The sequence below is a fragment of the Miniopterus schreibersii genome, assembly GCF_964146895.1.
Source record: "Miniopterus schreibersii genome assembly, chromosome: 9".
NCBI classification, from domain to species: Eukaryota; Metazoa; Chordata; class Mammalia; order Chiroptera; family Miniopteridae; genus Miniopterus; species Miniopterus schreibersii.
In genome coordinates, this window is record NC_138118.1 from 48,074,737 (window position 1) to 48,092,166 (window position 17,430).

General features: G+C 36.2%; 1 protein-coding gene across 3 annotated transcripts in view; it reads right to left on the reverse strand.

Annotated features, from left to right (window-relative positions):
• The window catches only part of MAGI2 (membrane associated guanylate kinase, WW and PDZ domain containing 2), a 1,283,361-nt gene that overhangs the window by 918,025 nt on the left and 347,906 nt on the right, over positions 1 to 17,430 (reverse strand). For all 3 annotated transcript variants that reach the window (XM_081147187.1, XM_081147188.1, XM_081147189.1), the window contains exon 2: positions 8,785 to 8,901. In XM_081147187.1, coding sequence (XP_081003313.1) covers positions 8,785 to 8,901 — 117 coding nt within the window. The remainder of the gene's footprint in view (positions 1 to 8,784; positions 8,902 to 17,430) is intronic.

The window sequence follows — 17,430 nt, forward strand, 5'->3', positions numbered from 1 at the left end:
TACCAAGCAAGGAAATCATGTAAAGAAGAAAATAACTGACTCAAAGCTAGCCAATCAATAGACCTTTCCTTGAAAACTTTCCTGATAATTATCCACACTTTTTTTTTTTAATTGTGGAAAATTCTGTCCATATTGGCTTGGCAAAAAAAAAAAAAAAAGTATATTCTATTGATGGAACTCCATTCATGCTCATCAGAGAGCCTGTCAGCCTGAAGAACTTCATTCATGCTCACTACATAGTCTATCAGCCTGCAGAGTTCTTTGCTTTCCCTGTTTTTCTACCCTACGAGCATCTCTTAACCTCTCTGGAAGCACCTTTATGGTGTTCTTGACTTCCCAGAGCTTCCACTAGAGAGTTCCACTCATGTAAAATGTGGACTGGAAACGAGATCCACCTGGGACAGAATCTTTGTTACTGCACTGACTTACTGCATGGTGTCCAGTTCATTATTTAACCTCAGAGCCTCAGTTCCTCCATATGCCTTCAAAGGTGGGAATGAAATTTACCTTTTAGGGATGCTATGAGGATTCAATGAGATAATGTATGAGAAACATTTCTTGCACTTAAGAAGTATTTAGTAAATGACATTTGCTATAATTTAAATATTTTTTCTGGTTGATGTTCATGGAGTCCTGTACCTAGAACCAGCCCTGGCTAGGGACTCATAACTCTTCCCCCACTGGCAATGCTAAGATGAATTAGATTCAGCACATGATTGAATTCAGCACATGAAGTCTCAAATTTCCTACAAATACTCACATCCATTACTGATCTTTACAGTTTTTCATCAGTGTCAAGCAATTTAAAAAAGGAGAAAAGGAATTAGAATTCCTGCCAAAAAATGTGAGAGGAGATATATATATCTTGGCATTAGCTCCCCAATTCAGTCTTTTCTTTGGAGGACAAGTTAAGGAATTATCATTTATGCACTTAAGAGGATGTGTTGAGCAGTAAGTTCAAGTAGAGTTCTCAGTTGAGCTCTCAGTTCTACTCGATCAGAGCTTGTGCAGATATTTACTGATTTCATGTTCATAAAAAGCAACGTTTCTGCAAGCTAATCTGTAAGTAGGAAAGGTAACAGATCTTGGAATAGAAACTGGGAAACTATCTGGGAATTGATCCAATTATAAATTTCTGACTTGCCTAAGAAATAGGATCTATGTGTATTTTTAAAGTGAATTGACAGTCAATCTTACATTAGTCTTACCTTTTAATTATCCTGAATGAGTAGCCCTACTGACTCCCCTAAACTACCTCCTGACTATCCTGATTGAGCACTGATTTAACCTCCTGTTAGATCTATTTGGGCATCCACCCAGGGCAATTCAACTGCATGAATGATACTTATTAGAGTTCAACATTAGAAGACAGTATATTTCATGTTAAACATCATATCACAAAGATTACAATCACATTTTCATAACAATACAATTCATGCTTCAGAAATCTTTATGTCACATCTCAACTCATTACAGATTCCAAAGGAGAGAGCAATTTTAAAAGCTTTGAATTTCTCATAATGTTTATTTTCCCATCCACTTACTAAGAGTGGACCATATTTCAGAATTTCATGAATAGTGAAGGCAGATTTCAAGGAACATCAGAGTTATGATGGCATCCTTAACCTGACATTCATAAAAAAATATGAAAGCACATGCTTGGCTGGTTATACCCAGAACTGCACTTAATTTAAACCCAGCTCTTTATTTTTCCCTGAAGTGTCTGCTGTATTTGATATATCTTCAGTTTCCATAGTTGTTTACACCTGTTCAATATCAAGGACATTCCATACTCAGAATAATTTAAGCCATTTTGATGAACTGATTTGAATAACAATAAAACAAAGAAAACAAGCCAGCAAAATCAGAAAACTACATCACTTTAGAGCAGGAAAATCTGCGAGAGTTCATTTTATTCCTTTTCCTCCCTCCCCTCAGCCCCAAAGTGAAGGCCTTTGGTAAGGTCCTCTAGTTAGTTAGTGGCAGAACCTAGTCCAAAACCAGTGGCCCTCAGTTCTTAGATGAGTACTCTTTCCATAGCATCATGTTGTCAAATAGGTAAACCCAAAGGTTATTGCTACTCATCATGCTCCAGCAATGCCGACTTGCCATGTGTAATTAACTCTGACTAGTGCACTAAATAAAATATTGGTAACCACAATTAGTATTCCTTTTTTATTGTTCTTTAGGCAAAATGCATTTGAATCAGAAAATGAGTGCTCTATTACAAATCTGCAGCCCTAGAATTCCTTAAAGTGTCCATTGCTTACAGGTTTCCTTCAGCTACATAATAATCCAACAGCCTACGTACTTCTCAAAAGAGTTTGGAAACTTAGGTAGGTCTGAACCCTACAGATTCCTAATTCTTTCTATTCAAAAAGTACAGTGATGTACTATGAGATGTGTTGACCTTCTTATATCCCACTAAACTACAATTTTGAAGTCTGCAGGGAGTAGATTCTGCAACACCTGGAAAGTGAGCTATATTTACCTATTTGACAACATGGTGCTATGGAAAGGGTACTCATCTGAGAACTGAGGGCCATTGGTTTTGGACTAGGTTCTGCCACTAACTAACTATAGCACCTTTCCAAAGGCCTTTTTCATTGAAAGTGATGACTGGCTTCACTGGAGGAGGAAGAAAATGGCTTCAGGCACTTATCTCAGATTCTTCCCTGGGCCAGTCTCTAAAACTACTGAAGCCCAAGAGTGTACATACCATCTGCCTACTCCATCTGTGGTCCACAGACACAGTTTTCCTATGGAAAGCTTTTCTATATGAATAGAAAAGAGAGAAAAATAAACCCAAAAGGAAAAACCAAGAGGAAAGATTGGATCACAGCCACAAATAAAAGCTGATCAAGTCAGGACAAAGGGATTTTTATGTGGTTTGAAAGAACAGTAAGGTTGTTCACTGTTGGTGGCTTTTGCTTTTCTTTTGTGCCAGAGATGTTCCTTTATTCTAATACCAGTGCCCTGTGGTGTCGAATGGGTAAATCAATACAATCCCTTCTAATGTACCTTCCTTTCCATTTTAAGCAACATTTTGAAGTTATTTTTCTTCTGTAGAATACTCTGTCAACCAAACCAATGAATGTTACTGACCAAGAAAGATGCATTCATTTTGCTCAATGAAAAAAGACAGTCTATTGTACTTTCACACATATTACATGAAACTAGATCTTAATACTCTCAGTGATAAGAGAGGGAGGGTAAACCTAATACACCTTTCTATAAACTAACAACACATTTTTTATTAATATACTAGGCAGGCATATAAATGTGTAAGTGATTAGAATCCTTGAAAGCATTTGCTACTGCTCAAAAGCTTTTGAAATTTTTCTTCTGGTCTAGCCTTCCAGAGCAGTTTACACATCTCTGAAGAAATTTAGTTTCATTTGTTTACAGATTTCCTTCTTGTTTGGTCCACAGTGCTAATAACATATTTATTCTCTATTACCCCTTTTTGTTAACACTTAGCACCACATATAATCAGGCTATTTCAAAAACTGAAATCCATTATCAAAGAACAAAAGTATGTCAACTTGTTTTTGAAATAATTGTGAAACACTCTAAAAGCAACTTTTAAAAAGAGAATCTAAATTAATGATTTTTACTTGAAGCAAAACAGTAAGGTTAAGGTTAACACTGATGTAGATATCCAGTTGTAATATATTGATTTAAAACTCAGATGGATTTGATATATCGAGTCCTATGCCTGCATATTTGCTATAGTTCAACCTACCATCCCAGCACATAGGCTTATATTGCTTAAGCATACTCTGAGTATTTTTAAAAATATGTTTTTATTGATTTCAGAAAGAGAAAAGGAGAAGGAGAGATAAAAACATCAATGATGAGAGTCATTGATAGGCTGCCTCCTGCATGCCCCCTACTGGGGCTGTAGCTCACAACCTGGGCATGTGCCCTGATTGGGAATCAAACCATGACCTCCTGGTTTGTAGGTCCATGGATGCTCAACCACTGGGCCACACGGGCTGGGCAATATTCTGAGTATTTAATCATATTCTTGGTCATCTTCAACTTAGAAAATTTGATTCATTGAAGAAAGATAATTTTTTGGTAGTATAACTCACAGGTTTATGTCACACTCCCTACTTACCACATGCTTAGAAATGTACATTTGTGATGAAAATTACTAGTAATTGGAAAGATTCATTCATGTCCACAAAAACATATTGCTTTATTGAATATTACATATTTTATAAGGATTAAATGCATTGATTTTCTGCTTAAAAGTTAAAATTATTTCCCCTTATGTAGTATACTAAAAAGTTCTACCTTAATTTTAATTTAATACTTTTTAATAGATAAGTGGTCAACAGATTTTCAGTAGTCCTCTCTGACCATAGTCCAATATGGGAGTATATAATTAGGGAAAAGGAATGTTGACCCTTTGCATCTCAGTACCTTTTTGTGCACTAATAACTGCTCATCTAAAAAGGAGACAGTTCCTATAACTTTCCTGCTTCTATTTGCTTATTCATGAAGAATAATTTAGCATAACAGAGAAATTTTTAAAATATATTGGAAAACTTACAATTTAATTTTTGAGAATTTTTTAAACACAGACTAACACTAACTTAAAACTATTAAATATGTAGAAACATCATTGTGAGTTACATCTCAATTGGCTCTTTCATAAAAGTGATTTCTTTCATATCCTAAATGTATGTTTTTCATTTTATTCACCCTTTATAGAACAGTTTTAGGCCTTGGTTTTATTGATTTTTGTCTTTTACTTGGTAAACACTGGTATTTAGTCTTCAAATAAATTTAAAATATTTCCCGATAAAACCATCTCACCAAATAACAAAGGATGATCTTGGGAGGGAAGTTTAATTTTAACTGCCTTCCATTTCATTTTGAAACTTTAAAAATTGGTCATTGAAGTCCTTCTTCATGTCATCTGGTATAATGGAAAAAAGTATCTAAAATATATATCTGTGCTCATTCCTGCCTCAAAAATTAATTTGTATCTTTAATAAATATTAAGGATAGAAAGAATCAGAACTTCATAAATAAATGGAAGTAATTATTTTTCTCATATTTAAGAAGCATATTCAATTTAATTAATGTTGATCAGATTCAAGAGTTAACTATATGCAATCATTATGCTCAGTAAAATATTAAAACCAAAATAAAGTTCATTTTTACTATTATTCATTTGAAAATTAATACAATAGTCTTCTCTATTAATTCCACTAATTTCCCTCATATACTTTTGAATATATATTACACAAAGGACAACATGCACATACTGCCTTAACTTTGTACACCTCACATGCTATGATAAAACAACCCCATGTGAACTCTAAATAGATGCTGCTAACTTAGTGCTTCTGAAATTGTCTTTTGTGTACTTTCAAGGTAATTGAAATCACATTTGATGGATATTCTACACTTTTTTGAGTCTTTTATCCATATATGTTTTTCTTAGTTAGTTTTTATCACTTTCCAGATTACAACAGTTTTGTCTCTTCTTTATTTACTCATTTCCCCTCAAGTTCCATCACATAAAAATTCTATATAGCCTGAAATCTAATAGTAAAAAGTTTCATTTACAGTATTCATTTTTAAAAAGTTAACTTTCACTTTAGAACACCAGGATCCTCTTAATACCTCTATCCTTTTAATACCACCAACACCAGGATCTTTTATACTCCTGTCAATTATAGTTAACAACTAAAGGGCACATGCTTATGTATACAAATTTAGGTCTTTGATGAATATAAATCATGCAACTGGCTAATCTTTTACAGGAATTATCAAAATTCAAAGGTTAAGTTCCTAAGAATCTTTTCTCCATGACTGAATTTGAAAGAATGATAAAGTGATATAATGAGAGCCTCTGTGCATGTATGTGTGCCCATGTGTGTGTGTGCACTCATGCTCAGCCTATACCCAACAATCCTATCTCTGTGATCAAGTCCTGCCTTCTGTGCCTAGAAACACAGCTTTAAAAAAAATAATTTTGAAGAATTAAGCTTGAGATAATGTTCTAGGGAAACAGATGAAATTGCTAAATATAGTCAATCCTTCTTTATGAGCCAGGAAAGATGAATGGAATTTTGTATTATCTATAGTTAAGGTGCAGTAGAAACCTGGACTGTCCACTTCCCTCCTATGTTTAGATCAGAAATCAGCCAGCAGTCAGGCCCAGGCTTCCTTCAGAAGGGGGTAGAGGAGCCAAGTTGTCCACAACTAAATTGGGCTGAGTGTATGTGTTGTGTATGAGGGGAGGGAGTCTCTGGAGCCCTAATCCCAGAATTCTTTCTTACTCCTTAGAGACTAAGGAAATAAAGCCCTAAGACTTTGCTCTTCTTTCTAGTTGTAGCTGGTAGTGGTAGTGAGCAGAATTACTCAGTTGGGTCTTCCTTTTAACAAATTTAAACCACTCTCACCTAGTTACAAGTTGACTACAGTTTTGTTTCCATTGAGTTATCCAGGACTTATTCCTGGTGCCATTAATAGATTAAACAGAGGTATATATATTAAGCTATGTCTGCATAAGAGCAGTGATATGCTCCTCAGTAAAGCATTGTTCTTTTATGGTGCTGGGTACATGAAAACCAATGAGACTTTTTTTTTTTTTTTTTGACAAAAGAGACTATGTAAGACTACCCAAGCCCAAGGGATGTGTTGAATACACTTTTAAGTTTTTAAATTATGGCAGGATTTTTCACACTACTGACACATTTTTGCTGCACAGTTTCTGGAAGTGCCTGAACATTTCATTAAAAGATATACTGAGTAAAGGCAGTAGATTGCTTAGGTCCAATTCATCAGTATAAAACTAATTATAGACAGAAATCAGAATCATCTCTACCTTAGATGATATTTTTACTTTAATGTCAAGTTAAGAGCATTGTTAGAGAATGGCATTATTGGAATTGTCCATTAGGAGTGGTGACTACAAATTAAAAAAAAATAATTGTATGCGTATAATATTCAGATTCATTGAGTTTCTAATCATCTTCTTTATAGGAGCTATTCATGATTTCTAATTGAATTTATGACCTTGTACTGAAATCACATCAGGAAACTCTTTATGTTTACTCATATAAGCCTAGTTATTCTAGCCTTATATTTATTTTTCCTTCATAGTATTTCTTTGGTGTTCTAAAGAGAGATGACTTATTTAAGAAGTTAATTAACTAATGCAAAATTTACTTCTATTATCTTCATATTTAATTAAGACTTATTTATGTCCTCACTTTAGCAAGGACTACAAGTATTCCTGAATGTCAGCCTCTTATCTATTTTCCTCAGCTTTTAAACATAATAAAGTGCCCAGATTCTTTATTTGGCATTTCATATCTCCTTTCTTTCATACCACAAAAGATAAATTTACATGACTGCGCTGACAACATCACAGCTTTGAAAATGAGTCCACCCGTTACCTTATAAATAGTTCAGTCACTTACTTTAATCCATCTTCCCCTGCCCATCATCACTCTAATGTCAAACTTACAAATTTAAGGATGCACTTTCCTCAACTTCCAGTTTTAAAGCAAGAGTCCAACAGTCTATTTACTTAACTAACACACACTAACAGAAGTAGCATTTGGATTGACAAAATGTCAATCAGCAAGCATTCTCATTTAGGAATATTTGATAGTGGTGTCCTGGCACATCTGTTTTTTTGAACAGTCAGTGCTAACAATGGCAAGAGTCTATCTTCCTAAGATGTGTATAGGTGAAAAGGGTTGGGTGCTGAATTATTCATTTCATTTCTGTTTGTTATCAGCATTTCAGTCTAATCATCTATAATCTATACATTTTACATAGTCTATTAGTTCTATCCCAGAAATAAAAAAATATATATGCATATCTATCTATTTATATTTACATATTTGTTTCATTTATCCCAGTAAAGTTTTTCTTTTTTAAATATCAACCTTTCAAAACCCATAGCTTTGAGTTTGTTAACATTTAGAGCAGAACTAAAACAAAAGGAATACATACAGCCCCCACAGATCAAAGTTTCTGGAGAGACTGAGAAGTATCTGGAGGCCATGGGCTCTACCTTAAGGAAATAGATTTTGATATCTATCTAAGATCTAGGACCTGCCTTGAAAAATCCTTGAGTTGCCACAAAGTTATACAAAATTCTTAAATGAGCTGAAGCAGGTACTAAGAAGTTGATTTATGAATTTTATCACTTTACCAATTCTCTTTTGAAGTAGCACCTGTTCATAATCAGGGATTGTTTGTGGGTTTCTATAGGTTTCATATAAGAAATTTGTGCCCAACACTCATCATCATCACTTTCTAAGAGTTACAGGATATTCAGCCTCACTTTCCAATTCATAATTTCCTTTTCAGTTGTGAGATTCCTCTGCTGCAAACCAAAGATGAATCTGGGAGTTACTGTGTAGGCTCTATTCACAAAATAGCTATTTCAGCTTACAAATTCAACTTGCATTCTCCCAATTCCCGGTGTGGAGTTCTACCCCAATCAGGACTCATTCTGAATCACCAACACCCTGGACTAGAATTCATATTTCTCAGTACAAACTGGAGAAGTAAATTAAGGTTATAGCTTGAAAATCACAAGTCTTTTCTGGTTACAACTTCATCATGAACCACACAACTGCAGTTATAAGCCTTTGCATTTAAAACTTCCATATCTCAAATAATTTTTCTGTTCCAAATGCCCATCATAAAAATCAGTGGAATTTAACTTTTCTTTGAAACAATGGACATATTGCCGAACATTTATCTGTTAAAATAGAAAATAATATCGCCTGCTGTACTCACATGGCACCGTGCGGAGGTAGAGGTTGTCACGAATAATTTGCTGAAGTTCATGGTCCACAGAACCCTTCTGAAATCGTAAGTTGAGGTAGTGACGAAGATCCTTATCAACAATTCCTCCTAGAATAATAGAGTTTCTTAATAAAGAATGTTGAAAAATATTTTACATTGTAATATGATTCTGTTATAAATATACTCATCGACTTATTTAAAAGATGCATGATTTCACACTGCTCTTTTGACCTTCTGAAACATTGACTGGGGTAATATTAAAATATAACATTTACTGAGATGATAATAGTCTACCAGGTCTGTGCTCAGTGTTTTACATGCATTCTTTAATTTATTTTTTATTTAGAATGAAGGCAGAAAGTACGTAATACTTGAGCTAATTCTGAAATGTCATAATATGTCTCATTGAATGGCCAACAGGAATTTTTTCTACTTCACATTTTCCCTTTCCTCCTGCCTCTGGCAAGCTCCACACTACTTTTCTGTCTCTATGAATTTGACTACTCTAGGTATCTCGTGTAAGTGGAATCATACAATATTTGCCCTTTTGTGACTGGTTTATTTCATTTAGTATGTCTTCAAGCTTTGAAAATATTTTTGTTATTTAAAGTTACTATGGATTTAGATAAGCATGGTGATATAACAAAAGAAAAAAAAACTATACAAATATTAATGTTTTACTTCCTTCATAAAATCAAAGTAATTTCTCTGTCCTGTGAAAATGTGCAGATGTTTATGACTAGAAATCAAGATTTTAAATAACTTAAGTATTTTCTTTTATTATTATAAGTATTATGTTATTATTATTATAGAAATAATTTTGAGTCTATTTGCTATTATAATCCAATGAAAGAGAAGTTGGCTATAGGTAAGAAAGCTAGTATAAATTTATCCAGGATTAATATTTTTTAATCTTCATCTGAGGATATGTTTATTGATTTTAGAGAGAGGAAATAAGAGAGACAGAGAGAGGAACATTGATCAGTTGTTTCCCATATGCACCCTGACCAGGGATCAAACCTACAACCTAGGTATGTGCTCTGACCCAGAATTTAACCCACAACCTTTCGGGTGTGTGGGACAACACTCCAACCAACTGAGCCATCCAGCTGGGCCCAAGATTGATTTAAAGATAAATGTTTAAAGATGATTGTGTTAAATTACAAAGATTTACCTGAGGTTCTTTTTATTCTTATACTTGAAATAATGAAGTATAAGTCAAAATGCCTATAAAATATAAGTAGGTATTACTAAAACCCTTAATTTTCAAATGTATTTGGGTAGTTGAGCCAAGACAAAGAATTAATGATAGAAGAAATAGAAAATCTGTAGTAGTCACAAAAATCATGTTCTCTTCGAATCTTTTTTAATCTCAAAATTTCAGTTCATCAATCTATTTATACCACTATGACCACTTAGAATTAGGTGTGTGTGCATATATGGGACACAAACACCTTTACTCAAACAGTAGTTAATATATTTGCAAACTATATATTGCAACATTTCTGAAGTTTCTAAATCCATTGTTTCAGTTGCCTCCTAATTTGCTGGTTCAGCCTCAGTAAGATGCTATAAGAAGTAGTATTTTTAACTGAATTCACTATCAAAATCCTTACTCTCCAAACAATGTTTCTCATATATTTTAGCAAAGAGTCTTAATCTATTTTTTCTAGCCAATATAAGATAATAGTGGAAAACAATGACACCAAAGGAAAACATACAGCTTATTGAGTGCACATAAGTATTACATCCAGAATGCTTGCACATATAATTTCCTAAATTCAGTCAAGAAGCAGAGCAGTCCGAAATGGGTCACTCAAAACTACTGTCACTTATATCAACAATTACCTATTATTTACATCTTCAAATGTCCTGCATTTCCATGTGTTGCACTCACTGACATCATACTGAAATAGTTAATAATTAGAAATCGGGAAATTCTTTTTTCTCCCTTGATCTTTACCTGTTATCAGAACATGCCTGTCCTTGCTAATTCATTATAGCTATGGAGAAAGCATTGTGGCTGACTGTGCTCAGCTGTCGTTTCTGCCAATCTCTAAGTCTATAGGTCCTTCAGCAACTGCACTCCATCTTTCTCACTGTCTAATATGTGAGACATGCCAAGTGATGAGATGCTCTCTGGCAGCCTAAGAATATGCTAACTATAGAACAACAGATGCAGTCTGTCCACTAAAGTAAAGAATCACTCAATGTATGTAACATGGATAAGCCCACATGTATAGTTCAGAATGATTCTTGTTCCTGAAAATATGTATATTATCAGTTAAAAACCATTTCTGCTACTACAGATATTCTACATTAGCCCTCTCCATAACTGTCAATGTAAGAAAACAACCAAAAAGGCTGTCTATTTATTCAGTGATTTTAATATATTGTTGATCTTTTAATATATTAATATGACTATGTTAAAGTCTTTCCCCACCATGGAAGAACCTGCTGAAGGTTCTGAAACTAATATAAAATATCTTTCATTAATTAAAATGAATTGTCACAAATAATTGAATTTGTTTTGGAAGGACTTTTTCTGCCTCATATTTCACAAATACTTTATCATCCATCACAATTTATCATAGCATCTTTCAAATAAGTAAATTTTGTTTACCCATTATCATTACTGAAAATTCTGCTAGTTGCCTACCCGATATTCTTTTCTATATTCTTTTTTGTTAAGAACCATAATTTGGTTTCAGGCCCAAACATACTATACACCAGGACATGGATCACAGTGGTCTGAAACAGTTATCTAATCTAGCTCCCCACCTTCCTAGCTGCCCTTCCAGCTTCTAATAACTATGTTCTGGCCATTGAGACCTAACACAGAAAGAGGGGATTTCTTTATTCATTGAACCAGACTTGATATCTGAGATATATTAGCCATACTCTGACCATGAAGTGATTTGCATAAGGGAAAATCCAACATACTAAGGACGTTGGAGTTAAAGGTAGAAACAGCCTGGGACCCTGAAGATTTCACTGAGCAGCTAAAATAATATCATCAAGTACTTACTTTAATAAATCTTGTTTTATGAGAAAAAGTGTACACACATTTCCTAAAACTCTTATGATTATCTGTTATTTGCAACTGAACATGATCCCAATAGATATGTGTGTATAAAAGTGTTTTACATAAGTATATATAATACATATACTCACATTTAAAATAATGTTTTTTCTTAATTGTAAATTTTATTTAGAGAAAAATTAAACAGCAGACAATGGGCAATAACTGAGCTAAAAAACAGAGTCTGAGTCTCAAAACTACCTGATTTCAGGTATATGTTAATATTTTAAAGTAAGTTGAAAAATAAAATAAAAATTCTACATCGTGTTCAATAAATGTTACCTATTATTAAAATAAATAATTTGTTGCCTTCTTTGCGATAGTTATAATTTTTGTTTTTATTGTTGTTTTTTGTCTATAGAGTTTTTGTTTTGTCATTTGTTACTGATACTTAGGTCTGGTAGCTTATGAAATGTCCACATATATCCTTCTGTCAAGTATAGCACTGTCAAGTACACTGTCCCTTAGCCACTGTACTCATCTCTTCATCAAAATTCAGTGGCTTTTACTTACTATTAGATTTTAATAGTTATTGAATTATTTCATTTAATGGTTAAAAACTTAATTTTCTTTATTTTACAAAGCAAAACTATAGATTAAAACAATAGATTGTACCGCCTTCTCAAATCACACATTTGTCAATGAGAGAGCTGGGAAGAATCTAAACCCTATGATTCTGGGTCTAAAGAACATCAGCCATTTGGGGACCAGCCTCATAACCTAAAGCAGTCAAGTGCATTGTCAGCATGCTCACCAGTGAGCTCTCCCCTAAAGAGAACCCTAAGGAGGGAACTGGGTTTGAACCCTTCGTATCACAAGTGAAGAGAATGAAGCTCACTAAGGTTATTTGGCACTGAGTCCAAAGCAAAGACTGGGAGAGGGTGGGAAGCATCAAGGGTCAACTCCCAAGGGTCATTTGGGGAGAAAATTGCACACATTACCACTTGAAAATGATGTGCATCTCTGCACTTTCAACAGTTTTCTTAAATGTCTGCTCTGTCCCCTCCACTACTCAAATGCTCAGATTGAGGAAGCAGAGAAAGAAGCTGCTGTTTGGGTCAGATAAACAGAATCTCCTTGGCATATCCCTTAAGAAAAATTATTAGGCCAGAGAAACAAGATGGCAGCATAGGTAATTGCTGCACCCGCCACCACCCGCAAACCACATCAAAATTACAACTAAAATACAGAACAACCATCACTCAGAGCCTCTGAAATCTGGCTGAACAGAAGCCCTACAACCAGGGAACTGAAGAAGCACTGAGACCAGCAGAAGGGGCGGAGACGCGGGTGGATCGGGGCTGAATCCCAGAAACCCAGCCTCGGACCCACAGCCAGTGCCGTGGGTTAAACCCAGGAGGGAATCTTAGTGGTGGAGGTTTCCCGGAGGAGAGAGGGGTCCCAGCCCCACAGCAGCCCCCCAGCCCAGGGTTCCAGGGCCGGGAAGAGACGTCCCCACATCTCTGGGCTGTGAAACCAGCAGGAGCTGTCACTGAGGGTCACGCAGGCTGCGGGAGCCCCAGCAGCTCCTCTTAAAGGGCCCGTGGACGGACTCACTCAGACACACTCCCTCTGAGCCCAGTGCCAGGCAGCAGCTGGAAAGGACCTAGGACACTTGGGGAGGAACTAACCTGCCTGAAGTTGGGGCAAGAGGTGGAGGGGCAGCTTTCTCCCAGACAGAAGAGCTGGCAGAGGCCATTGCTCCTTTGGGGAGTCCTCCTGGCACACAGCCGGCAGGCAGGCGTCATATTTGAGTCACCAGCACCTGACTCACACCTTTGGCCCTGCCCCGTGATTCCCAGAGGCCCAGCCCCTTCCCACTTGCAGGCTCATCCAGGCCATTTCCTGTAGCTTTTCTGTGCAAGTGACCTCTCAAGCCTCATGCTTAGGACTTTCCTAAAATCTCTCAAACAAGCAACACCGGGCCCCATACGGCTTGATAGGCAGCCCCAGGCCTGGCACTAGCAGCAGCCTACATTGGCTCATAGCTTGGCCTCTCCTGGACAAAACCAAGCTCAGCATAAGTAGCAGCCAACAACAGTTTGCTGTGTAGCTCATACTGGGTGGCCCTGGGCAAGGCACTGGCAGAGGCTGACTTTGCACCTCCCTGGAGGCCTCAGAGACAGTGCACCTGGTGGTCAGACTCGACCATGCTGGATTACAACCCTACCACATCCATGAGTGACACACTCAAAGGGTGCACTTGGTGAACACCAAAGCTCCACTGAAGTAAATCCTGCTCCATAGGGATGTCTTCAGCACAGCAGTTCTTTGGCTGTAGTTGCAGCTGGTCCTCACAGCCAATTGGCCTGGGGGTCAATTCCTCCCAATGATGCCAACAGCAACCAAGGCTCAACTACAACAGGACAGTGCACACAGCCCACACGGGGGGCACCTAGAAGGCCCAGCTCAGGTGACTGGGGAGGCTGAGCTAATGGACCCTACAGGACACCTACTACACAAAGCCACTCTACAAATTCCAGGAGACATAGTAGCTCTACCTAATACATAGAAACAAACACCTAGAAGCAGGCAAAATGTGGAGGCAAAGAAACATGTCACAAAGGAAAGAACAGAAGAAATCTCTAGAAAAAGAACTAAATGAAATAGATCCAAGCAAGCTAACAGATACAGAGTTCAGAATTTTGTTTATAAGGATGTTTAAGCAGACTATTAAGGAAATAACTGAGAAAATCGATAACATGATAAAGTACCAATTTGAAATGATGGTTGCAGGAACTGAAATGAAGAATAATTTATAGGGAATCAACAGTAGAGTAGAGGACGCTGAGAATCAAATCAGCAATTTGGAACATGAGGAAACAAAAAACACCCAAACAGAAGAGCAAAAAGAAAAAAGAATCCAAAAATATGAAGATAGCATAAGCAGCCTCTGGGACAACTTCACGAGGCCCAACACTCATATTATTGGTGTGCAGAAGGAGAGGAAAGAGAAGAAGAAATTGAAAACCTATTTGAAAAAATAATTACAGAAAACTTCCCCTTACTGGGGAAAGAAATAGACTTACAAGTCCAGGAAGCACAGAGGATCCCAAACAAGAGGAACCCAAAGAGGCCCACACCAAGACACATCATCATTAAAATGCCAAAGGTTAAAGACAAAGAGAGAATCTTAAAATCAGCAAGAGAAAAGCAATTAGTTACCTACAAAGGAGTGCCCATACCGCTGTCAGCCGATTTCTCAACAGAAACTTTGCAGGCCAGAAGGGAGTGGCAAGAAATATTCAAAGTGATGAAAAACATGGAACTACAACCAAGATTGCTCTACCCAGCAAAACTATCATTTAGAATTGAAGGTCAAATAAAGAGTTTCACAGATAAGAAAAGCTAAAGGAGCTCATCACCACCAGACCAGTACTTCAGGAAAAGTTGAAGAGTTTTCTTTAAGAAGAAGCTAATGAACAAAAGAATCTGACGAACTAAATAGATTCAGAGACATTGATGCATGCAACAGATGATCATATTTCAGAGGAAAGAGGGAAGGGGGTGGAGGGTGGGAAGAGATTAACGAAAGAAGTTATATGCATATATGCATAACCCATGGACACAGTTAATAACGGGGTGATGACCTGGGAAGGGGGTGGGAGCAAAGTGGAAGGGTCAGTTGGGGGAGAAAAATGGGACACCGGTAATACTCTCAACAATAAACATAAATTTAAAAATTTAAAATAGAAAAATTATTAGTCTTGGCCTTGTTGCTAAAGTGAGACACTCTTCCTAAGATTGGGGGAGAACTACATCAGGCTCTGTAGTGTGTGTGCCAAGGGTCTGATTGCTGGTAGCTGGCAGGAGAAGTCCCATCCTTCATTCATGGGTATGAACATTGGCTCAAACTTTCCCTTCCAATAGCTTCTGGAATTGACATGCACCTTAAAAACTTGATGTAAACTGGGGAGAATAGTTCACTAATTGGGATGGTGCAGGGTGTGTAGGAAGAGGAAAGTGGGGACTATAAGCAAGACAAAGTTTGGCCCATTCTGATGTCATTTATTAAGCCAAATTAGGCCACTTTAACATTCTATTGACCTTATTTATTTTTTCTTCTCCTTACCTCAGTTTTTCTCCATTCATACTCAACAAGGTGCTGAAGTGCACATTTGATTTGTTTGTTTGTTTGTACTTTACCTTTTGTACCCATTTCTCTGCTTTATCAAATACTATCTTTTTTTGGTAACAGCACTTTGATTTCCTTTTTCAAGTGGCTATATCTCACTCATTCTGTATAAATGTGGTTAGACTTTTAGCCAATCTTCCCTGCTCTCACTTAGCCAATTAAAAGAAAAACATTAAGCTAGGTGGATTAAACAAATGTTTCTTTCTCACAGTTCTGGATACTGAGAAGTGCAAGATCAAGAAGCTAGCAGATCAGGAGTTTTGTGAGGCATCCTGGTTTGCCAATGGCTATTTGTTCCTTGAGTCCTCGCATGGTTGGAAGAGAAAATCATCTCCCTAGAGTTTCTTTTATAAGGGTACATAGCCTATTCATGAGCTCCACAATCATGACCTAACTACTTCCCAAAGGCCCCACTTCCTAGTACCATCACATTGGGGATTAGGATTTAAACATAAAGCTTTTGGAGGGGTAATAAACAGTCCTTAACAGTAGGTGCAAACATAATAAGGACTTCACTAGATATAAATTCCTTGTTTCCATATAAAGTACTTACCAAATGCATCTTATAGTTTAGGGATTTTTTTTGTAATCAACCAAATTATTTTATAAGTTAATTTTAATCATAGACCACAAGTTAGTTATAGCCCATAAGAAATAGTGATGGATAATCTCCATTTGATATACATATATATCAAATATATATATATATATTTTTTTTTTTTCCTAAGTTGTCCAGGAGGCCAAGGTTATCAACAGAAAATTGATTTCATGCATTGTCTTTTCCAAGTAAGTAGAACAATAACCAAATAAAACAGTTTGTAAGGAATTGGAAGAAAAGAAAGATCTATCCATGCATTCAGCTATGCCCATAAGTAATTGCAAATTTATTTTATGCTGGCTTGTTGGATGGTGGGAAAGTAAAAGAATAGATAGTAGAAAAACTGTGAGGCTATGTTGTTATGTTACTTTTTCAAAAATAGTTTCTGCTTGGCTCACCTCAAAAATGGAAAAATAAATCACAGAAAAGTTGATTGATTCTGTTGTAATCCACAGTTACAAAATAGGTGACAGACATGTCTAATCCAGTCTGCCAGAGCAGTCTCCATCGCCTTTTTAGGTGGAAAATTGTGTCTTTGGTTTCTGATGATCTAGAGGCCCATCTCATTTTCAGGAGCTAGAATACTGCACCAAATCACTGGATATATTTGATCTATACTAGTCATTTTATAAACTACAAGCCAGTAAAAGTGTGTTTCTTCCAATAATTTTAATAATAATTTAAATAAGAGCACACATATAAGAGCCATGGTAACTCACTTCAGATGACTTGCTTGGTTAATTGCTTTTCCATAGCTGGAAATATTTGGGTATATGAAATTTGTATCTCTTCCATATTTTACTCGTAATATTAATGAGTATA